This window comes from Bombyx mandarina, chromosome 28 (assembly GCF_030267445.1).
Source record: "Bombyx mandarina strain Sakado chromosome 28, ASM3026744v2".
NCBI lineage: Eukaryota > Metazoa > Arthropoda > Insecta > Lepidoptera > Bombycidae > Bombyx > Bombyx mandarina.
The window spans coordinates 8540518-8566108 of record NC_143233.1 but is presented as its reverse complement, the minus strand read 5'-3'; the positions used below and the strand labels follow the sequence as shown (position 1 = coordinate 8566108).

General features: G+C 41.3%; 2 protein-coding genes across 2 annotated transcripts in view; both read right to left on the bottom strand.

The window, feature by feature from the left end:
• Positions 1 to 1092: 1092 nt before the first annotated feature.
• On the bottom strand, positions 1093 to 3732 carry serpin-4 (serine protease inhibitor 4). Its single transcript, XM_028183839.2, has one exon. The coding sequence runs from the start codon at positions 3277 to 3279 to the stop codon at positions 2047 to 2049; it is 1233 nt and encodes a 410-aa protein (XP_028039640.2). The 5' UTR covers positions 3280 to 3732; the 3' UTR covers positions 1093 to 2046.
• Positions 3733 to 6104: 2372 nt separating this feature from the next.
• Positions 6105 to 25591, bottom strand: part of LOC114250114 (ATP-dependent RNA helicase DHX30) — a 35519-nt gene continuing 16032 nt past the window's right edge. Inside the window, exons 8-22 of the mRNA XM_089739129.1 lie at positions 21485 to 21677; positions 20438 to 20555; positions 19454 to 19610; positions 18487 to 18646; positions 17070 to 17224; positions 15595 to 15758; positions 14457 to 14537; positions 13327 to 13399; positions 12673 to 12809; positions 11635 to 11823; positions 10561 to 10725; positions 9489 to 9690; positions 8600 to 8789; positions 7136 to 7206; positions 6105 to 6335 (exon numbers count right to left, since the gene is read on the bottom strand). Of these exons, the coding sequence (XP_089595255.1) occupies positions 6122 to 6335; positions 7136 to 7206; positions 8600 to 8789; positions 9489 to 9690; positions 10561 to 10725; positions 11635 to 11823; positions 12673 to 12809; positions 13327 to 13399; positions 14457 to 14537; positions 15595 to 15758; positions 17070 to 17224; positions 18487 to 18646; positions 19454 to 19610; positions 20438 to 20555; positions 21485 to 21677 (2269 nt within the window). The 3' untranslated portion in view covers positions 6105 to 6121. The remainder of the gene's footprint in view (positions 6336 to 7135; positions 7207 to 8599; positions 8790 to 9488; positions 9691 to 10560; positions 10726 to 11634; positions 11824 to 12672; positions 12810 to 13326; positions 13400 to 14456; positions 14538 to 15594; positions 15759 to 17069; positions 17225 to 18486; positions 18647 to 19453; positions 19611 to 20437; positions 20556 to 21484; positions 21678 to 25591) is intronic.

Sequence of the window (25591 nt, the reverse complement as noted above, 5' to 3'; positions counted from 1 at the left end):
AGTGACATCGTGAGACATAAGATCGTAGTATTAATTGCTGCTTAGCGGATCCCAGATTTTAAACATACGTGCTACCACCACCTGTGAACTTAGTGACTAGACTAATCTACCAAACTTTTATGCCGCCATTTTGACAAACAAGTATTTTTTAGGTACGCACGCCGGATTTTTTCTGTAAATTCAAGGTAATCAACATCATGAATTCAGATAATAATTGTGGTTACAAGGTGAGGAGCCTTTGCATTTTCGTCATTATTTTGGACCTAATCATATTATGCAATTTTAAAATGGTTTTTATGGCCAACGACGGCCACCGACGATACGGCTCATTATGATTGGTCACTGTCGCACATAGACACTGGTAATGCCGTGGCCGTAATTTAAGGGCTGGTAATTCCTTTCAAATCTCGTTTCATTAGCATGCCGCGAAAAACCGTCGCGTCGGGGAGTTCATTCCAGAGCGCGATCGCAATCGTGCAATTGTCACGGGTAGGACATAGTGCACAAAACACAGGCAACTCTAATGTAATTCATTTGCGTAATTACTGGTGGTAGGACCTCTTGTGAGTCCGCACGGGTAGGTACCACCGCCCCGCCTATTTCTGCCGTGAAGCAGTAATGCGTTTCGGTTTGAAGGGTGAGGCAGCCGTTGTAGCTATACCTGAGACCTTAGAACTTATATCTCAAGGTGAGTGGCGCATTTACGTTGTGATGTCTACGGGCTCCAGTAACCACTTAACAACAGGTGGGCTGATGAGCTTGTCCACCCACCAAAGCAATAAAAATAAAAGATTACTTAAGCAAAAATACTGACTCTGGCTCCTGACCATAAAAGTTATGCCTTCAGTAAATAAGTAATGTACTCCGTCTAATAATAATTTACGTACCTTATTCTAGTTTGGACTTCTGACGTCACATCGTGAACTACCGCATCTAATCTTGTCTTCACATTTCAGGCGGTGCATTAAAATACTTGATATTAATCTCGTTATTTTATTTAATGCTTGCTTTTTAACCAAAACGCACTGCGGAAATTATAGGATACGGATTAGCGGGGCATTCCCCGCATTGGTCCAGGCAAAAAATGCATCATTAGATATAAAATATTTATGTAATTTTTTATTAAAAGCATTAATGGTAAATCGTAAACTTTTTACTTTTGAAATTCCAGTCCATCTAATATTGCTATTACACAACACACTGTGCAAACGCTTTCAAGGGAGGGCTTTCTTTGTATAATTGACACGATAAATAGTCTTGAAGTATACATAGACTCAACCTCCAAAAATATACTAATAAACTAATCAGAGATTACACAATCAAGTTATTACTGAGATTTTAATATAACGTTAACAGTTATATGCCTAATATTCAGTGTTCTCACCTAACACATTCACATGTTAAAAGTCAAGACTTAAACCTCATGTCTCATGGTGGCAAGCATTGTGATGTTTAAAAAATCCAGAAGCTGTTTAGCACTATGCCCTTGAGCTTTCCTTCCAACACAGTCATTAAAAAGCATATTTAGACCTAGTAGTAGAATAATTCTAAAGAAACTTCAGTAGAACATTGCTCATTGCAATGTTTTCATTTTAACATTTTCCTATTACTAATTACAAGTTCGAGTCCAATCCAGAGTTGATACAAACATATTTCCAAAGAAACCCAATGCATAATTCCAGTAATTATTACTATGCATTTTCCTTTTGCTGTATAACTTTATTTACATTTGATGTTTTTTTTTCCTATTGCACAGTATAAACTTATGTATGTTTTGATTAAAATTTGGTTTGGAATCTATGATTTTCATTTGAGAAATATAAAAATATTTATTTGAATCATCACAATGTTATCAATTTAAGCACATTTTAATATACTGACAATATCTATTTCATGCACATTTTACTTCTGACATACTTCTACTGTTAGCATAAATTGACAGGACAATGACTGTCAGGTTAGCTAGCAATCGATAAAAAAACCACAATTAAACTATTCAGATCTTTCAATTGTTTCAAGTTACACATACATTTAACATACTCGGAATTAGTAAAGTGATGGCTCCGTATAAAAGCCTCCAAATACAATTGAATTTGTTACTTTCTCTACAATCATGTAAGTGAAGGGACGATTTGCCTCAAATCTTACAACTCCTATTCGGTTGCTGAATTCTGCGACTGTTACTCCGGCAGCTGTTGTTCCTGCTTCCGTAACTTCAATTTCTGCTTTGTGTACCACTTTCGACACATACATAGGAGTCCGAGCCATATGTGGTAAAACAGCTTTCCTCGCATCAAACAAATCCTCAATACCCATGGCATTCTTCAACACCGATGTCATATCCAAATTAGACTCAATTTTGAATCTCGGAATGAAACAATCGACTTCATCATCTGAAAATTCCTCCTTAGAGATGCGCAATTCTTCAAAGAATGAATCTAATGAAAGCTCCTTGAACTTCATGAACATACTTGCAAGTGAAACACCAGGGTTTGGCACCATGATTAACATTGACAAGCGGTTTTCTACACCGTATGGCAATTCAATGACTCTTGCATTTAATATTTTAATGTTCGAGAATGGATATGTATGGCGATTGTACATCATGTTCACTTCACCAATTTTTTCACCTTTACTATTGTAAAAAGGTAGTTTTGATGTAGACGATGTGTTAAATGGTATAGTCCACTGACCTTTAAAATAGAGTGCACTAGTCAACAGCATTTGGGAGTCTTGGAAACTACCGGTGTCAACTATCTTTGGTATTTTACCATGGGTGAAGTTGGAGATGGCTGAATTCAATAAATTAGCAGAGTTCTGTGCATCTTCGAAGTTAAGTGTTATCATATCAGTTTCATAATAGGTCTTTGCATTGTCATGAAAGTCTTGTTGTGGCAAACGTTGCTTATCGACAATTATGGCATTGATTTTGGCGAGTTCTATTGTGTTCGTGTTGACTCGGAGCCATTCTGAAATTTTTTGGAATTCGCTTCGAGTGACGTTCGTATGCTTTGCTTGTAGCCGTAACGCGTGGTTGATCTGCCGTCTCGTATTCCCAGACGCGCCTTCAGCTATTACCGCCAAAACCGTCCAAACGGTGATTGGAGACATAATCAAGTTACCTTTACTCTGCTCCAAATTCGAGGTGTGATACAATAATTCAATGGAAAAATTTCCAATCTTCTCGGTGAGCCCATTGTGGAGATTAGTCGCCTTAGGAATATTTTGAGCGAAAGACAATGGCACGATTGCCAAAACCAAAAATTTTAAAAGACACATAATTAATTTAGTTTACTTCACTTCGTTTAAAACACGTTTCGTAGATTCCGTCGTACGAAGAGTCCGAGGACTGCGCGGCGCAAAACGCAGTCTCGATACGGATGAGGAAAATCACATACGGTCGCATTAGCACAAGTTCAGCGTTTATTACGTAGGATAAAACCGGTTTATTTTATATATTGCGACAAGCGGCAGTTTAGCTTAGCCCGCTAATAATAAAAGCACAGATCAAGTTTAAACTACGATTAAAAGTGGGAAAACAAATTATTTTGCTGACTGTGTACTTATTTGTTTTTTTTTTGTTGTTTACGGACGCGGCATAGATAATACACTAGATTGATACACATATAAGGCTGGGACTGTGAGGCATAAATTCCTTGACCTTTCTTATAATAATTTCGGCCTTTTTGGCGGGAAAGCGAAGAATGAACTTGTGTGAATTGTTTTCTATAATAATATGTTTATCAATATTTGTTCAGATTTAATCTTTTTTTTTTGTTTAGATTGATGGAGGAACTCACGGCTCACCGTGTAATTGTTTACCGGAGCCCATAGATATCAACAACGTAAATGCCGCCACCCAATTTAAGAAATGAGTTCTCTGTCTTAGTTTATAGTATAAGAACTCTCCCATCCTTCAAAGTGAAACGCATTACTGTTTCACGGCAGAACTGGTAAGGGTGATGGTAGTTATCCGTACGGGTTCACAAGACGCCTTACCAGGAGGAATTACTTAGTTTATACTTATTTTTTGGGGTTTGATTTTTATTACACGCGATTCCTGATTAGGCCACAAACACTTGTTTAGTTACTTAATGAAGATTTTGAATACCCGACACTACACAAATAAATACGGGAATTTACTCTACATGATATAAATATATTTTTTTTATGTTTTAGAGATTACTGTGGCCTTTCCAGTTTAACCAGCAACGGCGGATCCAGGGGGGGGGTCATGGGGGTCATGACCCCCCCCTGAGCTATTTCCAGGACTTGAATTAACTTGGACTAATTGAAGAACATCATGATTTATTTATTATCTATTGTTATCAAAATTAAATTATAAGTTCTTAACTTGCCCACGACTATGTGACCCCCTCCTGGCACCAAAGCTGGATCCGCCCTTGTTAACCAGGGCAGGTGGGCGAGCAAGGGCTCAGCCAGGAAGGCCATTATTTACCTTTATTTTTAATAATTAATCAAGATTTATTCTAAAACTTTTTAAAGTTACAGCTTTTCAGTTTTTAGCACAGTTGGGTGTATAGGCTGGTATAGGATAGGATAAATAGAGTACACAAGGCGTTTTAAACAAAATATATTATGTATTTAGAGTCTGAATGTATAACTAATGATATCGTATTTATAATTTCGTGAGCAGGCTTACAGACCGCCTGGCGCTATGTGGTAACTGCAAACCATAGATAAGAAAATCGCTGCCCACCTTGAGCCTTAAAATCGAATTCATATTTATTTTGAAGCAACACTCCATTTGTCCCTGGGTAGTTTGGCTTGGCTCGGCCATCTCTTTCAATTCATTGTTATTCACATGTGTGGGCGGTCTCCCACGTGGTTCGTTCTTGAAATCAAAATTTCTATCACGAAAGCGTTTAAACCAAAATCGCACGGTGCATTCATTAGCAGTCCCCTCTCCAAACGCAACATTGATATTGCGAGCCGTTTCTGCAGCGTTAGTTCCGCATCAGAACTCGTATCCAAAAGTCACTCGAATTTTCAAAGTACCCATCTTTATTATCTAAGCTGAATAAAAAAAAAACAACTAAAAGTCGATCGATTCGAGTATCGAATGTTGCAGATTTTTTTAAAAGAAGAACCTCATAGGTACCATTTGAAAAAAGTTTCACTCAAAAATCTCAAACCATGAAGATTCTATGTCAATTCGAAGTTCCTATTACAATAAAACGGCAACTTCATACTTTAACCCCTATTATTACATAGACCTACTTCAGTGTAGGTGTATCACTGAAGTATGGTCTATGATTATTAGGCAGTAGGACTCACTGAGCAAGTAATCACTACGTTTTGGTAGGACTTTTTGACGGAAACGCGAGGAGTGAAGTTGTGTGATTTGTTTTATTTTGTCTATTTAGTGTTTCTTCAGGTTTAAATGTGTAATAACGGTGGTTCATTAACTGTTTAATATTTGTGAAAGTGCACAAATGCGGGAAAATGAAACAAAGCCGCTGGACGTAGTTTCTAGGGACCCTCCAAAAAGTCCACTGAAAAAATCTCAGTAAATGACCACCATTTTACTGAGATTATACTCGTATGTCATCCCATATCATCTCATTTTATTTCGTTTCTTGCTATGTTAACAACTTCATTTCATAATATTAGTTTTCATATTAAGAAAGTTTTCATTAAAATTATAATAGGTCTTGACATAAAGGTCTTAGTCCCATAAAAACAAAAATTATGCATGACAGATGAGTAATTACGCCTAAGAAATAAATAACCGGGAACAAATCACGCACGGTAATCCGCTATCAAATTAGGTTTCCCCTTATCCCCCCCCCTTCACAGCGCTACAGCAGCAACCTATTCTGCACCTGCCAATTTCTGCTGTGAAGCAGTAATGCGCTTCGGTTTGAAGGGCGGGGCAGTTGTTGTACTGTTCAAACTGAGACCTTCGAACTCATTTCTGGAGGTGGGTGACGGCATTTACGTTGTAGATGTCTATGGGCTCCGGTAACCACTTAACACCGGGCGGGCCGTGAGTTCGTTCACCCACCTGAGCAACAAAAATAAAAAAGACTATAGGTATGTGTATTTAATTAAAAGAATCCAATATAAATTAATAAAATAAATTTATATTCGCATGTATTTATTCGTCATCAACAAATACTTTTTCCTTCTTCCCTTCCAAGCACTCTCGCGATCCTTCCACTAATATCCTTCCGATGCTCTTGACTAGTCTGACTCTGAATCTTGATACTTTAGTGTTGTCACCGTAATCTAGAGTATTCATATTTCTCTCTATTTGGTACTTGAATGTGTTCCACAGCATTTCTCTGGCTTTTAATAAATAATCCGCTTGACTGAAAAAAAAATGCGTTACCTGTGGTCAAAAGACATTTTTTTTATTTCAAAAGATTATTACAGTCATAATAATGAGGGTCGAGGTAGGGGGGCGCCACCGTAGCAAATGGTGTAATTTTAAAGATACATTCAAGTAAAGACATTCCAGTAAAATAGTGAAAAAAAAAAAGTAAAACTTCAGCTTTCATAAGGCGAAATAACTCACTCAAAATACTATAAACGGACATCAACATGGAATATTTTAAAACATAACATTATTTTCAAGCGCTAAATTATTCTATAGCGTCAAACCGAATATAAGATAATTATTTTAAAAGGAATAAAATAATTCACGGCAGAAATATTCAGGGCGGTGGTACCCACCCGCGCGGACTCACAAGTGGTCCTACCACCAGTAATTACGCAAATTATAATTTTTGCGGGTTTGATTTTTATTACACGATGTTATTCCTTCACCGTGGAAGTCAATCGTGAACATTTGTCGAGTACGTATTTCATTAGAGAAATTGGTACCCGCCTGAGATTCGAAAACCGGTGCATCGCTCAACACGAATGCACCGGATGTCTTATCCGTTAGGCCACGACGACTTTCACGAGAGAACTTAACGTTTTAAAAAAATTATACACACACTCCATACACTTGACTTTTCGAACTGCTTCATTCATATCAGATCGCTTGCTACCTTAGCTAGTCAGTTTTTCAGTTTATTTTTACAACTGGACACTTATTCAAGTCAACATCAACAAGATCCTTACCTCTACCCTCCTTTTATCATAAGCACATGCTTAAAACACTTACCAGGTTGGCATGTGTATTCTTAAGTTATGTTTTCGTATAGACAATATCGTTGTTTCACTGTCCGACGCCTCCTAGAAACAATAATATATGTTTAGTATATTATTTCCTAGAATTTATTACATATTTTTATTACACTTTTAATAAAGTTTAATAAATGTATTTTCTATAATTAAGTAATTTCAAATTTTGTTATTATTATACATCCTGTTTAAAAATTACTGGCTGTAATGTTTTTGAGGTTAAACTTCTTTAGAATCGTTGTGATTTCAAACTCGATGAAACGAAAAAATAAGTCCATAGACACACAAACACATAAACGTATAGGATTCAGCCGCCGAGAGAATGAGATAGAACACATTTTGACGTTCTCGGTGTAGTATTTTTTTTTAATACAGCGCCATCTATGAGAATTTTTAATACTAACGTGTGTATGAAACCTCTTGTAGTGAATTTTAATTTAGGATTATACGTGAAGTTAAAATATCAAATCACAGAGGGCGCTACCTCATACTATAAAAGATGATTTACAATTATTTACTAATGACAACATTTTACATATATGTACTTAGACATTTAGGATAATTGTTTTTTAATTTTTGAAGGTTTCACTTCTACCACGTGTGAATTGCACACATGTTTCAAGTCCGACCTACACTGCTACATTTTTTATTATTTAAGTCAGATTATTCTAAGTCATGTTAAATTCAATTATTTTTTTTCAGTATCAACTCATATAATGGTGGAGGAATGTTAGGTCTTGGGTTACCTATTTCCAATTATACTAGCGGCCCGCTCCGGCTCCGCTCGGGTCTTTAACAAAAATTTCAACGATATTTGACGTTATTTTATTTTTTTAAATAAAATAACACTTATTGCGGCATAACTATAATAGTTAGACATATGCTGTGGCGACAGTTTTTGTAAATATTAATGTGTTCTACAAAGTCGTACTTTATTTTATTCTATCATCAATTAGTTATCGCAGGGCACGCGATGTAAAGAATATTTTAGGTAATTTTTTTATACCCTGGTTTACATTATTGGAGTTTTAGTAAGAATCCCTAAATTTTTCAAAAAAGATTTTAGCCTATGTCACTCGGGAATAGTGTAGCTTCCAAACAATTAAAGAATTTTTCAAATCGGTTCAGTAGTTTCGGAGCCTATTCAATACAAACAAATCTTTCCTCTTTATAATATTACTAGCGACCCGCCCTCGCTTCGCTTCGGAAACATTAAAACACACATGAAAAAAAAAAAAAAAAAATAAAAAAAAAATTAAAAAAAAGTAGCCTATGTTCATCAGGGACAATGTCGGCTTCTAATGGAAAAATAATTTTTCAAATCGGTCCAGTAGTTTCGGAGCCTATTCGAAACAAACAAACAAACAAATCTTTCCTCTTTATAATATTAGTATAGATAGTATATAGTATAGAAGTAGCTATAGTTACGATAAACACAGGTCACCTTCCGCACGTCAGACGGGCTGAACAGCAGGGCGGTCTGCGGGGGCACGAGGCTGGTCTTGTGGAGCACGAGGGCCCTCCTCTCGGCCGAGCGGTGGCCCCCGAAATACGCGATCAGCTTGCATTTATCGCCGCGCTTGATCACATTGTGGTTCACGCTCTCGCTGCTGACGTGGGCGCGTTCGCGGGAGCTAAAGCACAAGCGCTATATTGTATTGGGAGGTCGCTGCTGTAGCGGCAGTTTAGGGGAAGGGTAAGGGAGATTTTTTGGCGGGAACGCGAGGAGTGAAGTTGTGTGATTTGTGATTCGTTGACTTCGTCTCAAACTTTTTCGTCTGTGTGTTGCATGTCGCGTGACGGTCGGCCGCGGAGTAGAGATAAAGTGAAATGCGCTCGTCAGAGCAGCCAAGGCCAATTATTCATTTGTGCCAGTGCTCCGTGTTTAAAACGTCCGTAAAAAAAAGGCTCATTTTTACCGTGGTTTCATAAAACCACACAATCCTTTCTTTTATTTTGTCTATTTAGTGTTTCTTCAGGTTTGTGATTCACAAATGTGGGAAAATGAAACAAACGGCTCCCGCAGAGACCTGCTGTTGCGAGTAGAGTAAACGGCGTCGGGAGGGACCCCCCCTTGCAACCCGTCGCGTCTGGGTCTTTATTATCTTTTAAGTGGTTACCGGAGCGCATAGACATCTACAACGTAATACCGACACCCACCTTGAGATAGAAGTTCCAAGGTCTCAGTATAGTTACAACGGCTGCCCCACCATTCGAACCGAAACGCATTGCTGCTTCACGGCAGAAATAGGCAGGGCGGTGGTACCTACTCGTGCGTACCTCACAACACGTCCTACCACCAGTAATCGTTAGAGTTTAGTTCCGTTGCGTACCTGGTGTATAGCACGGTTTCCGTGGCGAGTTTCCCTTTGGTCCTGAGTCTGCGGCTCGCGGTGAGCAGCGCGTCGCTCCCGGACAACAGCACGGCGGACGTCAGCTCGTCAATACCACTGAACCTGTTTAGTTCTTCCGCCTCTATCGTAGGTTCTACTACGCCAGTTTTCAGTAGTTGCTCCAGATACAAGTTCGTCAGATCTGTGCGGAAACAGTGAAATCATCAACATCTGGTGGTAGGACGTGTTGTGAGTCCGCGTGGGTAGGTACCACCACCCTGCCTATTTCTGCCGTGAAGCAGTTTTAAAGGGCAGGGCAGCCGTTGTAACTATACTGAGACCTTAGAACTCATGTCTCAAGGTGGGTGGCGCATTTACGTTGTAGATGTCTATGGGCTCCAGTAACCACTTAACACCAGGTGGGCTGCGAGCTTGTCCACCCATCTAAGCAATAAAAAAAACCATGTGTGCAATTCACACGTGGTGGAAGTGAAATCTTCAAAAATTAAAATACAATTATCCTAAATGTCTAAGTATATTTTATGTAAAATTTTGTCATTAGTAAATAATTGTAAATCATCTTTTATAGTATGAGGTAGCGCCCTCTGTGAATTGATATTTTAACTTCACGTATAAACCTAAATTAAAATTCACTACAAGAGGTTTCATACACACATTAGTATTAAAAATCTCATAGATGGCGCTGTACTAAAAAAAATACTACACCGAGAACGTCTAATGTGTTCTATCTCATTCTCTCGGCGGCTGAATCCTATACATTTATGTGTTTGTGTCTCTATGGACTTATTATTTCGTTTCATCGAGTTTGAAATCACAACGATCCTAAAGAAGTTTCACTTCAAAAACACTACAGCCAGTAATTTTTAAACAGGATGTATAATAATAACTAAATTTGAAATTATTTAATTATAGAAAATTCATTTATTAAATAAATTTATTAAAAAAATAATGAAAATTATGTAATAAATTCTAGGAAATAATATACTAAATATATATTGTAAAGAAGTGTCACTTCAAAAAAAAAAAAAAAAACTTTTTATGCTATCCGTACCTTTAACGTTTTTCAATCTCTCCTTACTGAGTCCGTGCTGCGTGCACCAGCGCCCCGCCTCCCCCCCGCCGAGCTCGGACAGCTTCTGTTCGAACTCGCGCTGCACCCAGTACAGGGCGCTGTAGTCACACGTCGGACTGAACTTGCGTTTCAACTCGAGTATTTCTGCGAAACGATTCTACTTTACTGATCGTTCTATCTGTTTTGAATTTAGATTTGTTTGGGACTGGGAAAAGGATAACACACTCTGTAGTTCGTTGATGCACTATTCATTTTTCTCACTTGCGAGAATTATATGTGCTGATTGATCAACAAATCACAATTTTATTGTTTTTGCACCGGCACCATGTTTTAGTTTTTTTTACACACTTCGCGCCATTTTCATACGCGCGTAGTTTTTGTTGTGTCAACAGATGGCGTGGATAGGGGATTGATTTACCTGGTCCGGGGGGGTAACGAACTGGGTTATGTCGGACTCCGGCGCCTCCTGCGAGGAAGAGGGAGACGAGGAGGGCCAAGGTCCTCCACCTCCTTGGAAGTCGTTGTGGCCTAACGAATAAGACGTCCGGAGCACTCGTGTTGAGCGATGCACCGGTGTTCGAATCCCAGGCGGGTACCAATTTTTCTAATGAAATACGTACTCAACAAATGTTCACGATTGACTTCCACGGTGAAGGAATAACATCGTGTAACAAAAATAAAACCCGCAAAATTATAATTTGCGTAATTACTGGTGGTAGGACCTCTTGTTAGTCCGCGCAGGTAGGTATCACCACCCTGCTTATTTCTGCCGTGAAGCAGCAACGCGTTTCGGTTTGAAGGGCGGGGCAGCCGTTGTAACTATACTGAGACCTTAGAACTCATACCTCAAGGTGGGTGGCGCATTTACGTTGTGGATGTCTATGGGCTCCAGTAACCACTTAACACCAGGTGGGCTGTGAGCTCGTCCACCCATCTAAGCAATAAAAAAAATAAAAACCTCCGCGAATTCCTCGCAGGAGACTACGCCTTGAAGGGTGGTGGTATCTACCACCAGTAACGGACCTTCGGCTCAGCGACCTGGTCCGAACCCACCTGCCTTGCGTTGAGCAGCGTCGTGGAACAGCTGTAGGTTGTCGCTGACGTGCGTGGCGATCGTGGCGGCGGCAATGACATTGCCAATGGCCACCGAGTGTAGCAGGCAGACAGCGACCCGCGGCGCCAGCGCCAGGCCGCACAGCAGCCCACCGAGTCGAGTCAGCTGTTGCCGGCCGGTCAGAGCACCTTTGTGGAATAACATCACGTTTTTTTTTGTAAGAGTAACTTCTTTAGTCACAATAGTAAAAGTTATATCGAAACTTAGGGGCAATGAAACGACCGTACATAATAACAGCCGGTTTATTATTACTGTGAGCGGAGCGGGCCGCGGTATACGAAGTAAATAGCATACACTGCATTAAAATTTAACTCGCGACGGATTCGTTACGGCTAGAGAGAAAATATACAATTTAGGACGAGCGAGAATGAGAGAACAGACAGGGCGTCTCGCGAATCACTCAACTTTGGAGAGAGAAAGAAAGCGAGCTAGGTCGTTTCTCTTATACACAGCATTCCCTATTACAAGAGAAATTTGATTTAAGGATGAAAAATGATGAAAACCACAATACTACACACCGCAAAAGAAGTTCCACTTCTGTCACGTGCACCATTCTTTTAAAATAGATGCGTATACGAAATCATAATTCAATTAAAGTACTAGTAGTATTTTTATGTAATGTTTTTATTTTTGCATATATCTGTGTTTATTTATTTATTTATATTTTTCATTTACAATAGAATTTATATTTCTTTAATAAATTTGGTTTAAAAATAGTGTAAGAAAAAATGATTTTATTCTAAAAAAAAGCGTGTATTTTTTATCATCTCATAATTTTTCATTTTTTTTAGTTGAATTTCAATTTCCTCATATTTTTTTTAATTGAATTGTCATCGATCCTTAATAAGTATACCAAATTTCGAGTTAATCCGACGTTTTGGAGGGGGTCAAAATCATGTTCAAAGATTCCGTTACAAACATACATACGTCACACGTCAGAAACTAATAAAAGCGTATTAAAAAGAAATCATTCATACCAATCTCCACGAGGTCGTTGACGGCGAAGTCGATAGCGTCCGAGCCGGGGGGCTCCGGAAGCTGCGACAGGAAGTCCTCGATCCTGTCGTCCGGAGCGTACGACTTGCAGTCCAGCACCGTCTGCACCAGCGGCACCCTGCCGACACACCGCCCGACTGTAACTCTGAGCAGTACAGTGAGTCCGCACGGGTAGGTACCACCGCCCTGCCTGTTTCTGCCATGGAGCAGCAATGCGTTTCGGTTTGAAGGGTGGGGCAGCCGTTGTAACTATACTGAGACCTTAGAACTTATATCTCAAGGTGGGTGGCGCATTTACGTTGTAGATGTCTATGGGCTCCAGTAACCACTTAACACCGGATAAGCTGTGAGCTCGTTCACCTATCTAAGCTATACAAAAAAAAACACGTCATTTCGGATCCTCCCGATCCACTAACGGTGCTTTTAGGTACCTCAAGCACCGGTCATCGTCGACTAGTTATAGTATGCACTCGTCGTGGCCTAAAGGATCAAGACGTCCGGTGCATTCGTATCCAGCGATGCAGTGTGACCCCTCGAGGTCAATAGAATAGGCATCAAAACACAATTTAAAAGGAAAACCTCTTGAGTGAGGTAGAGCGTCACTAGACCAGTGCGCGGCAGGGTGAGTCACTCACCTCAGTATCTCGGGGGTGGAGTGCGGCCGGAACTCCTGCTCCTTCTGCCTCGTGTACAGCTTGTAGCAGTGACCTGCAACACGCGCGCGTGTCATCTGCCGGGGGGACCGGGGGGTGGGGGACCGGGGGGACCGTGGGGTGGGGGATCGGGGGGACCGGGGGGACCGTGGGGTGGGGGATCGGGGGGACCGGGGGCGGGGGACCGAATGTTGTTGTTCGGAACTGGTATACACGCAAGCTTATCTTGAAAATGTCGTTAGCGAGAGATTCGATCGTCATAAACGTACTGTTAAGAGATCGATTTGACGGTATTTAAAAAAAATGTGTGTGTGTGCACTCGGTAGAAGTGAAACTTATAAAAAATAAAAATAATCGCAAGTGTCAACCACTCCACAGTGCAATGGAGCAGCGTCGCCCTGGGGGAACCGCCTGCATGATCACGGTAACCCTACGCCAAACTTATTTTTTCGTTTCGTTTTATTTCGTTTCATCGAGTTTGAAATCACATCACAACGACTGTAAAGAAGTTTCACTTCAAAAACCGATCTACACTTGACTAGCTTTATTTAAAATAATATTTCAAAATTACATTATATTATCTGTGTTGACTGACCAACGTCCGTGTTTCAATTCGAGAACCCTTCTACGAGTGCAACCTAAGCGTATAGAAATAAGGTTTAAATTAAGCTCATTATGACCAAGTGACCAATAAAAAAATAAAATAAAAAAAGTTCGATTGAATCGACGAAGTTAAGTAGTAGACGAAGTAGTTTTTAACATAATTAACATTCAAATTGGTGTAGATAAATTATTTTAATCCATCAAATCCTATATAACCCCGTGGGCTTCCTAGGCGCGGATACATCGACTAGGATTTTTTTTTATTTCACTTGTAGACAGACGAGCATACGGCCCACCTGATGGTGAGTGGTTACCGTCGCCCATGGACTTCAGCAATGCCAGGGGCAGAGCCAAGCCGCTGCCTACCGCTTAATACTCTCCACTAGGCTCGTTTGAAGAAGGACATGTCATAGCGCTCGAGAAACACCGTGGAGGGGAGCTCATTCCATAGCCGGAATTCCATAGCCATATTTATTTAAACGACAAATTAATTTAAGTAATCAATATACCCGGTCGCACTCTCCCGGCTCGTCCGCACCTCTGTTTGGCGGCGGCCTGCGACACCCACGCCGTCTCCAGACATAATGTACCTGCAGCCAAATGTAGCTTGTCACTCCACAGTCAACTGTAAACTGACGCACTAAATGTACCCTGAAACTGAAGTTTTAACTACAGTAGATAATCCAATTAGGCAGCACTGAAATTAAAATTAAATAAGGCAACACTGAAGTTAAAATTACATAAGGCAACACTAAAGTTAAAATCAAATAAGGCAACAAACACTGAATTTAAAATTAAGTAAGGCAACACTGAAGTTAAAATCACAAAAGGTAACACTGAAATTACAATCAAATAAGGCAACACTGAATTTAAAATCAGATAAAGCAACACTGAAATTACAATCAATTAAGGCAACTCTGAAGTTAAAATCACATAAGGCAACACTGAAGTTAAACAATTTTTTTGTTGCGTTGATTGGCAGACGAACACACTGTCCGTCTGACGGTAAGCTGTTACCGTAATACCAGAGGTACAGTCAAGTCGCTACCTGCCAATAAGGCACAATAAAGAGCATTGTAAGGAATAAATTTGTTAGAGCAACTCTGAAAGTAGCACCTGTGACAGAGAAGCTGAGAAGTGTGCGTTTGGGATAGTATGGACATGTGATGAGACGAAATGAAAATGAGGTTGGTAAGAAAATGTTAACTATGAATGTGGAAGGATATAGAGGAAGTGGTAGACCTAAGAAGAAATGGATGGATTGCGTGAAAGACGATATGTGTAAGAGGGGAGTGAGCGAAGTAATGGTATATGATAGAAGAGTATGGCGGCCAACAGACAACCTTGAAAAATTTACTGTGGGGGGCAAGGTAGAAGGGGAAAGACCCGCCGGCCGGCCACCAGACCGTCGGTTAGATCAGATAACTGCGCTCACTGGACTCTCTATTGCCACCGCCTTGAGAGAAGCCGAAAACCGAAGGAAATGGAAGCTGATGATACAAAGGGCTTTCAGGGATACGACCATCAGCAATGAAGTATGCGACTAAGGAGAAGAGGAAAGGGGAAAACATGTTGCTCCGACCCTAGGTGACTGGGAGAAGGGCAGGAGAATGATGATGATGAAGGAACAGTGAGGTCAGTACAGACCCGCGCTCTGGTCGGTGGTGTTCTCCCGGTGCGCGCCGGTGTCCAGCACGTGCGTGACGTCGGGCACGGTGAGTGACGTCTCCGCCACGTTGGTCGCCAGCAGCACGCGCCGCACGCCCGCCGCCGCCGCCGAGAATATGCGCGCCTGCTCCAACGCCGACAGTCTACACCATAACGACCACTTCATTACTTATTACTACTAATGGTCCAACAGTAGTCGCAATGAATTACTAGTAGTCCCCTAGTAGTCAAAATTTCTTACTAGTGGTCCCCCAGTAGTGAAATTTCTTACTAGTGTTCGCCAGTAGTACAATAGTACATTGTGCACCAAGGGAGAAAAGTAGGACATTTCCTACTTTTCTCCCGCGGTGCACATACTATTTTTCTCCTACCAAGCCAAAAGTTTGTGGAGTACGGAGCCGGGGTCCAGGAGCGAAGCCCTGGCCAGGGGGTAGGGGGGGCGGAGCCCTCCCATACTCATAAAAAAACAATTTAACTGTTTTTAAATATATATTTTTAACACAATATTGCAAATTAAACGAGCACAACAATGGCGGAGAATTTTAGGTGCGTGAGAGCAGACGTAAACACTAACGCGCATGCGCGCTTGTCAGTACCCAGGGAAGAAAAATTACACTTTCTTCCCTGTACAGCGGGAGGAAAAGTTAGACTTTCTTCCCTGTACAGCGGGAGAAAAACCGAACTTTCGGCGTGGGTAGGAGAAAATTTTATTACTAGTGGTCCCCAAGTAGTACAAATTTATTACTAGTGGTCCCCCAGTAGTCGAAAACAAAACTGAACGCTCTTTTTTACTGAATGACACTGAAGAAAAATCCTTTTGAAAATTTAAAGTTTTTTTTTTATTGCCCTTGTAGGCAGACGAGCATACGGCCCACCTGATGGTGAGTGGTTACCGTCGCCCATAGACTGAAGCAATGCCAGTGTTTTAAATAATAAAAGTATAAAGGTTTTCTTTACGTGTATTTAATGTGTGCTGTTCGAAGAACTTCAAAATCGGAAAGGGCAACAGTTCGCAATGGCCCCATCGGGAAAACTCAATAATGAGATCTAAATTAACATTGATTTGTGAATGTTGTGTTGTGTCTTGTATCGGTGCGGCGTAGTGTGGTGCGGCGTGGTGTGGTGTGGCGTGGCGTGGCGTAACTTGGCGTGACTTGTCGCGTCGTGGTGCGTAGTGAGTGACCTGTCGTATCTTATATAGGCGTGACGTGACGTGGTGTGTCGTGGTGTGTCGTAGCCGGTCGTGGTGTATCGTGTTGTGTTATGTATTGTTGTGACGTGGCGTGTGAAGTGGTGTGACGTGTCGTGGCGTTGTTTTTCGTGAGGTGTCGTGGCGCATATTGGTGTGGCATGTCGTGGCGTGTCGTGGTTTGTCATGTTTTGTTGTGTATTGATGTGACGTGTTGTGGTGTGTCGTGTCGTGCTGTGTCGTGTCGTGTCGTGTCGTGCCTCACCTGGAATGAACAGGCACGAGCATATGCAAGTCCGAGCCTCGATAGTGCTCTTCTAATATTTGCATCGTATATTTTATCTCGGCCCAGCCCGGGAGGAACACTAAAATCGCACCTTCCTCTTGCGTTCTGTCGATCGCTTTTATCACTTCGGCTATCTGTTCGAACAAATGAAGTTATCGTTACTGGTGGTAGGACCTCTTGTAAGTCCGCGCGGGTAGGTACCACCGCCCTGCCTATTTCTGACGTGAAGCAGTAATGCGTTTCGGTTTGAAGGGTGGGGCAGCCGTTGTAACTATACTGAGACCTTAGAACTTATTTTAAGGTGGGTGGCGTATTTACGTTATAGATGTCTATGGGCTCCAGTAACCACTTAACACCGGGTGGGCTGTGAGCTCATACACTCAACTAAGCAATAAAAAAAATATCATATAAATACATTTTGAAGTCGTCGTGGCCTAAAGCAGGGATGAGCAACACGCGGCCCGCCATGTCTTTCAAAAATTGAATTTATTTTGTCGACTTTCTTATTTCTGTTCGGTTTTTTCTGTTTTGTTTTTATCTTGCATTAATTTTTGTATAAGATTTTTTTTTTTTTAGTTTTATATTTTTTTACATTCTAATATTTACTATAAATAAAGTTTCGTAAATTATTAATAAGAGTTAATCTATATGCGGCCCGCCAAAAAAAATGAAAATTAAAATTGGATCATTGATTAAAAATATTGCTAATCCCTGGCTTAAAGGATAAGACGCCCGGTATATTTATTCGTACCGACAGTGCCGATGTTCGAATCCACGAATACGTCCACTCGTATAAACAATCAAAAAAATATTCAAATGATTCATTTAAATCTGTAATCCGTTGTAACAAAATTTAATTAAACATGGAAACACTCAAGTAGAACGATAGTGGCTCTTTGGCTACTTTTCTTCCCTTATCTAATCGTTGGTAGCCTAATAGGCTATTCAAACTACTCACAGATCAGGAAGTGAGCTCACGGGCTCAACCTGAGAGAATTTGCTAACACTGGCCCCAGCAAAAGTAGTGCTTCGTAGAATCTACCACCGGATCGTGACCCACTGAGAAGATCCGGCGAGAAACTCAGTGGATCTTGATTTGTCTTGCTTTATGACGCACACAGATTCTAAATGTTTAATAAGCCATTGTCACACGCATCGAACCTAAAGGAACACTAAACTAATAAAATAAAACAATTCTTTTTGTTTTTATTGTCCTTGTAGGCAGACGAGCACACGGCCCACCTGATGGTGAGTGGTTACCGTCGCCCATGGACTTCAGCAATGCAAGAGGCAGAGCCAAGCCGCTACCTACCGCTGAATTCACACTGCTTGCGTTCTCGTCAAAAAGCACCTTAAATCTTTAATGATAAAAGCTATATTTCAGCAACACGAGTACCTCTTGGCAGTGAACCGTCGGTCTTCCGCCCGCCCTCGCGACGCTCTCCATCGTTTTGGGCAAATTCAAATTGAACTTTTTTTGTATGTCATCGAGATACGTGACCTCGACCGGATAAGTTCTCCCCGGAACTGCTATCACCGGACATTGTCCGAAATATCTGGAATATTAATGCAAAATTTATTTATGGATGCTAAAGTAAAAATTTGTAGACATTCAGTTAAATAAAACTAACAATTATTGCCTTGACACATTGTAATGTACAATTAAAATTTTTTTTCGTATGGAAATCGACACAAGTGACCATTGTTGCCAGCTTCAAATTTATAACACCATCAATAATTTGTATATAACGCCTTGCAACCTTTCCAAATAATGAAACACAGTTAATTTTGATAGTTCTAATTTATTTTGATATTTTTATGATCGTCTTGTATTCGACTAAATTTAACTGATAACTTTAATCTGTTAACCGGGGAATTCCCTGTTTTTAAATACGCACGCAACATGTAATGTACACGGACTCTTTCACTGGGACGTGTCAGGACGAGCATACGGTTCACCTGATGGTTAGTGGTTACCGTCGCCCATGGACTTCAGCAATGCCAGGGGCAGAGCCAAGCCGCTGCCTATCGCTTAATACTCTCCACAAGCCTCGTTTGAAGAAGGACATGTCATAGCGCTCGGGAAACACCGTGGAGGGGAGCTCATTCCATAGCCGGATGGTACGTGGCAAAAAAGATCTCTGGAAACGCACTGTGGATGACCGCAGTAGCTCCAGGTAGTATGGATGAACTCTACTCCGGTGGCGGGCGGTGCGATGGTAAAAACGAGATGCCGGTATCATCTCGAACGATTCCTCAGAGCACTCCCCATGGAACATGAACCATAGAAAGAACAACTTGAACGCCGCCGCCCATGTTAAGACGTGATGAACAAACAAACTAATAACGCATTTACTACGTACCTAGTGAACACGTCGACATCAAGCGTGGCGCTCATTATAACGACTTTAAGCTCCGAATTGATCTTCAAAGCTCTTTTCAACAGCAATAAGGTCACATCGGTGTTCACGTCCCTCTCGTGAGCCTCGTCTATGAGCACGTGAGTGCAGCCTACGAGACCTGAAAAAAAAAAACAAGTTTAGGGTCTTTATTGGGGCAGGCAATGTATGACAAAGTCGAATGGCGCGGAGTCAACGACCCCTAGTGAAACGTTAACTTACGTAACAGATCAGATTTTAGGGTATTCTTTGGGCAGGCAATGTAGGACAAAGTCAAATGGCGCGGAGTCAACGACCCCCTAGTGAAACGTTAATTTACGTAACAGACAAGTGATGCTTGTCTGAACGAATACCTTTGTATTGATAAAGCACGTCTTTGCAGTTCTGATATCAGAAATTATCTTTGTATCTTTTGTTTTCACGTCTTTCGATCTCAATCCGACTTTATTGCATGGGCGAACGAGCTCACAGCTCATCTAGGGTTAAGTTCTCACGGAGCCTATGGACAGCAAGGTGTGGATGTCGCCGCCCACCTTGAGATTTGAAGTTTAAATTACTATACAAACAGCTGTAATAATATTGTGCTCGCCATGTGAACATTTTGGCAAATATCTGGTATACTTATTTTTTGAGTCAGGCCAGGTGAAGACCTGGTCGTGGGGAGCTAGATGAGACAACTTGTAATGATGATGATAATGATCCATCCGACCGATTTCGGCTATGGCGACCGCTTTGACTCCTATCCGTCGATTTGGCACTCATGCGCTCGGAGATGGCTTATATAGCCTCTTTTCACGGCAAAAATTGTGAAGGCCCTATGTACCAGCAGAGTACCCTACAAACTGGCAACTACATCACAGTTATGGCAACGCAAACGGCGATTGCTGACAATCTGGCGGTAATAACATCTCGTCGGCATGATCGGGTCACAAGGCAGTACGTACCGACCTGGGTTGGCCTGCAGCCTTCTCAGCAGGACCCCGCTGGTGCAGTAGAGCACGGAGCCGGCGGGCGGCCGCGGCGGCTTCGAGTGCAAGCGCACTTGATAACCGACTGTTTCTCCAACCTGGAAATTCAGATGTTCACGAGAAGACGAAAACACTTGGTAATCAGACAATAATAGTTCTGAATCGCACTATTGATATTTAAAAAAATTTATGACTATAGAGGTCAGGCAGGCCAAAAACCATTATGACACTATATCCAATCCTGAAAATGGACGACTTGGCTGCATCCTTAGCATTGCTGACGTCCATAAGCGACAATAACCACTAACCATCAGGTGAACCGTATTCTTGTATGCCTACAAAGACAATAAAAAAATAATGAAATCACAACAACTTTGTGGTTTATGTTGTGCCTTACATGCGGAATGTTATGAAGAATTCTTTGAGAAGATCCCTACATCACGTCTTTACCATCGCACCGGGCTCAACTCCGGACTTCATCCATACTGCCTTGTAGCACGTTTGTCTACAGTGAGTTTCCAGAAATTTGTTCAGTAACGTACCCTGACGTTTTGGGTTGAAATTCCCTCTGCAGTAATTCCTGAGCGCTATAACATGTCCTTCTTCATACGAGGATCACTCAGCGATAGGCAGCGGCTCGGCTCTATCCCTGGCATTGTTGATGTCCATGGTAACTGGTGGTAGGACCTTTTGTGAGTCCGCACGGGTAGATACCACCACCCTGCCTATTTCTGCCGTGAAGCAGTAATGCGTTTCGGTTTGAAGGGTCGGCAGCCGTTGTAACTATACTAAGACCTTAGAACTTATATCTAAAGGTGGCTGGTGCCTTTACGTTGTAGATGTCTATGGGCTCCAGCAATCACTTAACACCAGGTGGACTGTAAGCTTGTCTAAAAAACCATGAGCGACGACAACCACACACTCTGAGGCGTATGCTCATCTGCCTATATTGTCGAAATGTTACTAAGCTTCAGCAACCTGGATCCGGCCATCGATCTCCTGCGCCAGTCATACAGTCGTATCTCACCTCCTCCCCTAGTTCGCTGGCGACTCTCTGCGCCAGTCCGATGGCGGCCACGCGTCTCGGCTCCGACACTATGGCGGTCGACAACAAGGAGTTTTGCAACAACGCGATCGGCACCCGCGTCGACTTCCCACAGCCTGCCTCCCCCACAACCACGGTCACCCGGCTGCCTTCGACCGCCTCAGATATTTGTTTACTGCAACGCGAGGTAATACAATACTGTTGAAAAGTATCTATAGCTACACGTATCGCTCGAACTTTTTTTATTGCCTTTGTAGGCAGTCGAGCATACGGCCCACCTGATGGTAAATTCTTACTGTACCCCGTGGACTTCAGCAATGCCATGGGCAGAGTCAAACCGCTGCCTACCGCAAACCCACTACCTAGACCTACTTTCATATCCGATCCTGTGGACCGAATGGTAAACAGTCGACGTCGCCCTAAACACGTCATTACGGATCCTCCCGATCCATTAACGGTGCTTTTAGGTACCTCAAGCACCGATCGCCGTCCTCGCCGAACCCGTCGAATGCGATGAAAGTTTTCAGTGAGTAAATTAACTCACAGTGATAGCCCACCGAGTTTCTCGTCGGATCTTGTCAGTGGATAAGCGAAGCACTGCCCTTGCTAGGGCTATCGTTAGCAAATTCGCCAAACTGAGCCCTGTGAGCTCACCTACATGATAGATTGAGCTAGTATAACCCCTCGAGGTTACTAGGATAGACGAAGGGTTCGACGAGTAAATCAACAACACTCCGGTTTGAGACTCGTGAGCTCACCTACACGTCAAGAAGAAGCTGAAATAGCCTCTCAAGGCTATCAGCGTAGGTAGGACGAAAAAAAAGACCTACTGTCTGATGGATCATCGCCTTAAACGCTTATTTTTGCCCGTGAAGGAAGAAAAAGTTCTCTACCGCCAGCAATCATTCACTTACGTATTCAATCTGACATACTAACACAGATATTAGACGTGCTAGTTAGTGATAGTCAGCATTAGGTCAACGAAAACGTGAACCAGTGAAAGTGTATCCGACATGATGACGTCACGCGACGCGAGTATTCCGACGTAAGCGCGACTGACGTAGTTAACAGTGTTGACTCATTCGACTGACTGGATGGTGCTGTGGTTAAGTAACCCTGACTTTAGAGCCTAGGATCGTTGGCTCGATTCCCACATCGGGCAAACGTTTCTTTGATGAACAGTCTTGTTTGCTCTATGTCTGGGTGTTTATTATCTACAAGCGGCCCGCTTCGGCTCCGCTCGGGTCTTTAACAAAAATTTCAACGATATTTGACATTGTTTTATTTTTTTAAATAAAAGAACACTTATTGCGGCATACCTATAATAGTTAGACATATTTATGCTGTCGCGACACTTTTCTAAATAATAATGTGTTCTACAAAGTCGTAGTACATTATTTTATTCTATTATCAATAGTTTTCGCAGGGCACGCGATGTAAAGAAAATTTTAGGTACTCTTTTTACACCTTGGGTTAGCCTAGATTATTGGAGTTTTAGTAAGGTTCCTTAATTTTTTTCAAAAAAGATTTTAGCCTATGTCACTCGGGAATAGTGTAGCTTCCAAACAGTGAAAGAATTTTACCTACCTATTCAATACAAACAAACAAACAAATCTTTCCTCTTTATAATATTAGTATAGATATATGTATATATTTATTTAAACGTATATAAGTGTGTATGTCAGTGTCTGGTATCCACTACCACAGGCTATCTTAACTTTGGACTTCGATCACGGACCGTGCTTGATTTATTTTGGACATTAGATTTTTTTTTATTCTTGAACGAACGATTGAACCTACGGTTCATTTGCTGCGACGGAGATGAGTTCTAAGCCTTAATTGTACTGTCTAACGGCTACCCTATCTTTTAAATAGCCTTAAGCAGAAATGTGCCCGATGGTCATACCCATATTTGCAGGATCACAATAAGCCCTACCACCGGTCAAACTAAGCTTTAGACGTACTGCCAATTGCCGAAATATTAATAAATAAATAATAGTTTAAAAAAAACTAACAAAATACTGCTTTTATAGAAAATCCAACTAAAAAATAGAAAATAATTTTTTTAGTTGAATTTCAATTTTTTCAATATTTTTTTCAATAATTATTAATATTAAATTCTCATCGGTCCTTAATAAGTATACCTAATTTCAAGTTAATCCGACGTTTTGAAGGGGGTCAAAATCATGTTCAAAGATTCCGTTACAAACATACATACGTCTGAAGCTAATAAAAGCGTATTAAAAAAGAGATATTATTTAAAATTCTAAAGTTCGGCAACCCTACCAGTGACGTTTCAAATAAAGTCGAACGTAAGCCGCGTCACGGATACAACGTGAATGATAGAGAAAGTTGAAATTCGCTTTCAACGTTCACTGTCGCTTTTATCATGACGTCACGTGAACGACCGTGACGTAAACTAGATTTTTTATTAGGGGATTTTATGACCTGGTAACTAAGACCTTTAAGTCATGTGTTATTTTTATTTTTATGAAAAATGATGATATGCAGTGAATTGAAATGAAGATGATTAATATGAAACATTAATCAGCTGGGATGAAATGAAATGAGATGAGATGATATGGGATGAAATATAATCTCAGTAAAATGGTGGTCATTTAATGAGATTTTTTCAATGGACTTTTTGGAGGATCCCGAGAAGTTACGTCCAGTGGCTTTGTTTCATTTTCCCACATTTGTGCACTTTCACAGATATTAAACAGTTAAAAAACCACCGTTATTACACATTTAAACCTGAAGAAAAAATAAATAGACAAAATCGCGGTAGGCAGCGGCTTGGCTCTGCCCCTGGCATAGCTGAAGTCCATGGGCGACGGTAACCACTCACCATCAGGTGAGCCGTATGCTCGTCTGCCTACAAGGGCAATAAAAATAAAAAAAGACTCGTAGAGAAGAACATAGATTAAGCAAACTATAACAATATTTTTTGCTGTATTGGGCAAACGATTCCACGATAGTCATTTCCAGTCGCTTATGGGCATCGACAACGCTAGGGGCACAATCAAATCGCTCACCATGGCGACATAGAACTAACAACTCTCTACTGGTGGTAGGACCTCTTGTGAGTCCGCACGGGTAGGTACCACCATCCTGCCTATTTCTGCCGTGAAGCAGTAATGCGTTTCGGTTTGAAGGGTGGGGCAGCCGTTGTAACAATACTGAGACCTTAGAACTTATATCTCAAGGTGGGTGGCGCATTTACGTTGTAGATGTCTATGGGCTCCAGTAACCACTTAACACCAGGTGGGCTGTGAGCACGTCCATCCCTCTAAGCATTAAAAAAAAAACTTCAGTGTTGCCTTATTTGATTTTAACTTCAGTGATGCCTTATTCGATCTTGGCGTCAGTGTTGCCTTGATTGTTACTTCAATGTTGCCTTATTTGATTTTAACTTCAGTATTGCCTTATTAGTTTTAGCTTCAGTGTCGCCTTATTGGATTATCTACTATACTTAATTTTAAATTCAGTGTTGGTTGCCTTATTTGATTTTAACTTTAGTGTTGCCTTATGTAATTTTAACTTCAGTGTTGCCTTATTTAATTTTAGTGTTGCCTAATTGGATTATCTACTGTAGTTAAAACTTCAGTTTCAAGGTACATTTAGTGCGTCAGTTTACAGTTGACTGTGGAGTGACATGCTACATTTGGCTGCAGGTACATTATGTCTGGAGACGGCGTGGGTGTCGCAGGCCGCCGCCAAGCAGAGGTGCGGACGAGCCGGGAGAGTGCGACCGGGTATATTGATTACTTAAATTAATTGGTCAGCACCAAATTAAATGTTAAAACTATAGTATTTTCCCTAAAGACTATTATGACCTTGTGTCTGTAACTTCGGAAATCGGTAACCACTTTAAGTCCACTCATCCACGCTGACAGACACAAATCCGCATGATTACGGATATTATTATCACGACCCGGTTCAAGGTCGGATGACGAGGTCAACAGGTCTAGGTCACATGGCCCGACGCCGTATACCCCGAGCAGTTCGCGACGAGGTCAGATACGGTTAATGGGTCGGGAGCGACCACGATTCCGAGGGCAGAGCACGATTGTAAGCTCTATGACGTCA

Coding starts and splice junctions, on each gene's coding strand:
- serpin-4 (XM_028183839.2), bottom strand. CDS start 3,279: ATGTGTCTTTTAAAATTTTTGGTTTTGGCAATCGTGCCATTGTCTTTC.